Source organism: Mytilus galloprovincialis, chromosome 2, assembly GCF_965363235.1.
Source record: "Mytilus galloprovincialis chromosome 2, xbMytGall1.hap1.1, whole genome shotgun sequence".
NCBI classification, from domain to species: domain Eukaryota; kingdom Metazoa; phylum Mollusca; class Bivalvia; order Mytilida; family Mytilidae; genus Mytilus; species Mytilus galloprovincialis.
The window spans coordinates 1,546,910-1,552,909 of NC_134839.1; the positions used below are offsets into that span (position 1 = coordinate 1,546,910).

The 6,000-nt window shown below is 33.2% G+C and overlaps 1 protein-coding gene across 1 annotated transcript; it reads left to right on the forward strand.

Moving 5' to 3' along the window:
- The first annotated feature begins 2,614 nt into the window (after positions 1-2,614).
- Positions 2,615-4,699, forward strand: LOC143062658 (testis-specific serine/threonine-protein kinase 4-like). The gene has a single exon (XM_076234347.1). The coding sequence runs from the start codon at positions 2,706-2,708 to the stop codon at positions 3,972-3,974; it is 1,269 nt and encodes a 422-aa protein (XP_076090462.1). The 5' UTR covers positions 2,615-2,705; the 3' UTR covers positions 3,975-4,699.
- The last annotated feature ends 1,301 nt before the right edge of the window (positions 4,700-6,000 follow it).

Here is a 6,000-nt window from a genome sequence, read left to right on the forward strand (position 1 = left end):
TCTTATTTACATAATCATTAAACTTTAGAAAGACTTTATTAGCATTTTTTTTTAGGAAATATATGTAGTCTTTTGTTGAACTCATTTTGGATTGGATTCTTGAAGCTGTGGGCTCTTTTCGTCTTTTTTTAAATTTGGTTTATTTATTTTGATTGTACCCTTGATGTCTTCTTTTTTTATGATAAGCACATTCATTCTTAATCTGCAGGACTTCTACTTTTGTATTAGCGGACGATGTATAGCACAATTACATAGTCTGGTAATTCGAGGTTAAAAGCAATCTTAAAGTTGGAAAATGTTTTTGATTTAGAATACTTCGCCTAAACCTAAAGAATACAAAATTGGTCGTATAAAATGAATGACAATATTAACCTATTTCAAATGAATTCATCAATATGTTGTCTTTTAAATTAATACATTTAGACATTTAGCCTACTAGTATATATAAGATTGTGCATACATATAAGAATATGTGGTATTAGTGCCAATGAAACAACTCTCCATCCAAGTCATAATTTGTAAAAGTAAACAAGTGTAGGTCAAATACGTACTTTAACACGGAGCATTGGATCACACCGAACAGCAAGCTATAAAGGGCCCCAAAAATGACTAATGTAAAACAATCAAATCTATATATTGATTGATTGTTGCTTGCTTAACATCCAGTGGCAAATATTTCGTGCATGTTCAGGACGATATAATCAATATGAAAAACATTTATGAAGTTACCTGAAACGATAGTGTAACATAAAAAACATCACAACATAGAAGGACATGCAAACTTTAAAATATCAATTGAAATGGCTTAACTCAATCAAAAGACATCTGAAAACAAACAAGTCAATATACACTGAACGAATACATTTGATCAATAAAAAGGGTTGAGATAATAAATTTCAGAAATTCAACAATATGCTTGAACAAAATGTCACTATATACATGATATTACGATGTAAGCCTCGAACAAAAATGTACACATGTAAAAGAAAATAATTAATCGTCCTGATCAATCTTGTAATAGTTTTCTATTGTTTAGTGTTTTATAGATTGTTCGTTCTTTTTTTTGGGGGGTCAATTTTCGTCATTTGCGATGGAGATGTCAGTTTTTCTTCTTCTTGGAAGTTAAGAATGTCCCTTGGTATCTTCCTCCTGTTTTTGTTCTTGACTAAATTCAGTTTAGTTGCATGATGGTAAAAATATATTTGGTGTGGTATAAATGCTTAGTAAATTGAATGGTTCTAACTGTAAACTGCGTTTTCGTTTAATATTATAACCATTCTCTGATAGGCTCACACTTTTATCATTCCGAACAAATAGGTGATGAAAAGGTCGTGAGATCTTTAATGAACAGTCTTACATCATTGTGTTGTCAGTTTCATTTTCCAATTGTCTATTTACGAGCCGATCAGCTCATAAAAATGGCGGTTATTGTCGCCCTGTCGCACATTACCTCGTTAACCAATTAAGGAATATGCAGACACAAAGCGTATTAACGGATATCTGAGGCGGTGTGATATAGATCCTCACACCCAATAATACATGGAAAAATAAATATTTAGTTATGAATGCATTTATTGTAAGCAAAAACAAACGGCATCAGACACAGTTCTATTCTTCTCCTTTGTTAATTTTAATAACTCCAGTTACTATAGTTCAGCTGTCTTTTAATTAGTTTCATGATAATCTAGTGCTAAATCAGATACTATCAATATTTTTTTTGTGGTTAAGCATCGTTTATTCAATTGTCTAAATCAAATCTGAAAATCCTAGTGAATTTCTATCATATACCCCCCCCCAATAATAAAAAAAAACAACTAACATGGGACGTGGACGATATATATGGCAAAAACAAGGTAGAAAATTCCTTTACCCTACATAAAAATCGGCGGATTTGGTATTGTTACATGTATCGAATATGACCGGTCTGATCTTAGTAGAAATGAAATTCTGCCATTCTATCACTAAGCCAAACAAGCTAGACTTATACAGTGAGTTTGATCCTAAAATTTGTATGATGATGAAAAAGAAAAAGATCGTGAAAACATTAGTAACTTGTTGATTCCTTTCCTTCTTTGTATGGTTAGCAGATCATATATCACCTTATGAAATGGGTCTGTAAATATATAAGAAATCGCAACTTTAACTAAGCAACTCGTTTTGGAGTTGGAAGGTTACCATTGCGTCAAAAATAGTATTCCTAAAGAGACCGCTTGGTTTTGATAACCCTTTCTTTATGTAAAAATTGAAATATGTGATTACGGCGGGATTTTAAAAAATCATTGCGGTATAATCTCTATAAAAATGTTAAAAGCCTACATGTAACAAAATATTGTCTTTTTATCTATATGAGTATCTTAAACTTATTCAATGCAGAGAAAGAATTTACTGACCACATAAACTTGTACACAAATCTATAGAATATTAAGTAATTTTCTGGAATTTACTGCTTAGAATTCAAAATGTAAGAAACAGTTAGTGACCTATTGAAATTGTTTTCTCAAAATGGCAAACGACGATACTTACGTCGCCGTCGACAGACGACGGACATGCACATACAAAAACACGGAAATTTTGGTCCGAATAAATGTTGGTCTGTGTTGACGTCATAAAGATATCTATACAACTAGCATAACAATCGTCGTGAATATCAACACATTGCAAAAGTACACACTATCAAACATTTTACGAATGGAAAGTTTCCCGACATGAATTCAGAGGAGCCGGAGAGGAAAAAGAGAAAAATGGAGCCTCATATAGGCGGGGATAGTTGCCAGATTCAAGAACAGTCACCTTCGAAATCGTTTCATAATCTACCATCTAGCTCGGCAAGTGGAGATTTCAACGATGTCGTGACAGGGCACCATTTTGTATCGGTTGCAACATCCAGTAGTGGCAAACCCGAAGACAAGGACAATCTAGTTTTCTTTAGACAGAAGTGTGATCTTGGCGATGAATGGGAATACAAATATCCAATTCCTCTCAGTAAATATCCGAATAGACAAATTAAAACTGGAAATATTCATTATGATGCCATGATACCGGACCTTGAACTTTTGGGATACAGACCGTTACAAGTGATCGCAAAGGGTAGGTCTGGAACGATAATTTTGGCACAAGATCTGCACAAAAAACAAAACTTTGAGGAGAGCGAATTTTGTCCTGTTGCTTTAAAGCTAAACACAGCAAAGTCCCGGAGCCGATCTCGTTACTCTTGGAAAACCGATATGACATTTGAATTGAACCATCTAAAACAATTGCACCATCCACATGTTTTGACTTGGTTAAACAGTATTTGTTACGAAGGTCGGTATGGTGTTGTTTTAGAATTTTGTGAAAATGGTACTCTAGAACAACTTCTAAAAGTTCATGATGCAAGATTTTTGACCGAATCCGTTACACACAAGTACTTCAATCAGATATTTTCAGGAATCGAATATTTGCATCTCCAAGGAATCGCACACAGAGATTTGTGCACAGAAAATATTCTAGTAACTTCACGCAATTCTTTAAAGATATCAGACTTTGGCCATGCTATAGTTTATTTTTCTGGAGATCCACTGAGGACTGACAATTGTGGAACTACTGGATTTCAAGCTCCAGAAATACTGATGGATCATCCATACGATCCCAAAGTGTCAGATGTATGGTCATTAGGGTGCATTCTATATTTAATGTGCACAGGGAGGTATCCATTAGGTTTAATCAAATCCGAGTTTTTGAACCGTGCGTCCAAAGAAATAGAGTTCCCAGAAACGCGTGTCTTGTCATTAACATTTGAGCTGAAACAACTCGTAAAAGGATTACTGACATTTTGTTCGCACTCCAGATTTTCATTAAATAGAACCAAATATAGCGAATGGATGTTGGAAAAGCACACAAAGGTTCAAATAGGAAACTTTTACATGATTCGTCAACCCAAAAAGATAAGAGAAGGCCAAAGGGAGCAAGAAATTAAAACTCAGTATGGAATATAAGATGTAAATCAGGCAAAAACTAACGGACAGGTTCTGTGTTTCGATATGGCATTTCAGAGTTCATTTAATTTAGGCAATGGTTACGATTACCCGCAAAAAGTAACAATATAGTCAGTATGAATAATCTTCATTGCTACAGTACTCTCGAGACTAGTTGGTATAATTTTTTAGTGCTACCTGCAAAATTATACGTTTGCATTTTATGTTGTTTGCAACATTTGGGATACATTGTACGCTTCGTGTTATTGTCCAGTATACGTTGTTTTACATATTTGAACAAATTTATATTGATAGAAAATAGATTTTTTAAAAACTTTTCCCCAGACTTATCGGAAAAACAAATTTTGGTCAGGTTGAGATTAATGTCAAGTTTCGGAGCAATTGTCAGAATATGTTTTGCGGGTAAAAATAAAATCTATATTATAATTGTTACTCGCAATTTCCGTATATGACATCGGGTCCTGGCAAGAAATACCTTTTAGCAAATAGTCTCGAAGTTACTTTTTAAGTGTAATCGTAGCCAGTACTTTTAATATATGTTAGTTTCGACCTGCACTCGACGTTCTAATGCTAGGTGGTCCAAGTACTTAGTCCGGTTTCGTTTCAATTATGGGTCAAGGTTGTTCAAGTACTTTACTGAATTCCGACTACAAACACAGACCCTGTCCATATTATCATGCATGTAGCTGTGATAGAAATGAGACAATTAAATATTTATAAATCTTTTTGTTTTGTTTTCCATGTAATTTATATTTGTTTTGTTTTTTAAATAATATGTATTCTTTAAGTGAGTCTAAAACTTAGTTTTTGGAAATACCCCTTCAAATACTGCAAGATATATGCATTTTTGAAATACAATGTATTTTGCGTATATGTTATGTAAATATACTGATCAGAAATATTGCAAATACAACACACACTAAAAAGGATATACCATTATTGGCATTAAAGCTACTTTATTGTAAACAGCTTTTAAAAAAAAGTGTCTATAATAGCACGACTAGTCTGCAATTAAATTGTTGGCTTCTTGTGTATTTACAAATCGTGGTTAAAAGAATCTATGAAAAAACAAGAATGTGTCCACAGTACACGGATGCCCCACTCACACTATCATTTTCTATGTTTAAAGGACTGTGAAATTGGAATAAATTCTCTAATTTGGCATTAAAATTAGAATGATCTTATCAAAGGGAACATGTATACTAAGTTTCAAGTTGATTGGACTTCTACTTTATCAAAAACTACCTTGACCAAAAACTTTAACCTGAAATTTGCACTATCATTTTCTATGTTCAGTGAACCGTAAAATTGGGGTCAAAACTCTAATTTGGCATTTAAATTAGAAAGATCATATCATAGGGCACATGTATACTAAGTTTCAAGTTGATTGGACTTAAACTTCATCAAAAACTACCTTGACCAAAAACTTTAACCTGAAGCCAAAAACTTTAACCTGAAATTTGCACTATCATTTTCTATGTTCAGTGAACCGTAAAATTGGGGTCAAAACTCTAATTTGGCATTTAAATCAGAAAGATCATATCATAGGGCACATGTATACTAAGTTTCAAGTTGATTGGACTTCAACTTCATCAAAAACTACCTTGACCAAAAACTTTAACCTGAAGCCAAAAACTTTAACCTGAAATTTGCACTATCATTTTCTATGTTCAGTGAACCGTAAAATTGGGGTCAAAACTCTAATTTGGCATTTAAATTAGAAAGATCATATCATAGGGCACATGTATACTAAGTTTCAAGTTGATTGGACTTCAACTTCATCAAAAACTACCTTGACCAAAAACTTTAACCTGAAGCCAAAAACTTTAACCTGAAATTTGCACTATCATTTTCTATGTTCAGTGAACCGTAAAATTGGGGTCAAAACTCTAATTTGGCATTTAAATTAGAAAGATCATATCATAGGGCACATGTATACTAAGTTTCAAGTTGATTGGACTTCAACTTCATCAAAAACTACCTTGACCAAAAACTTTAACCTGAAGCCAAAAACTTTAACCTGAAA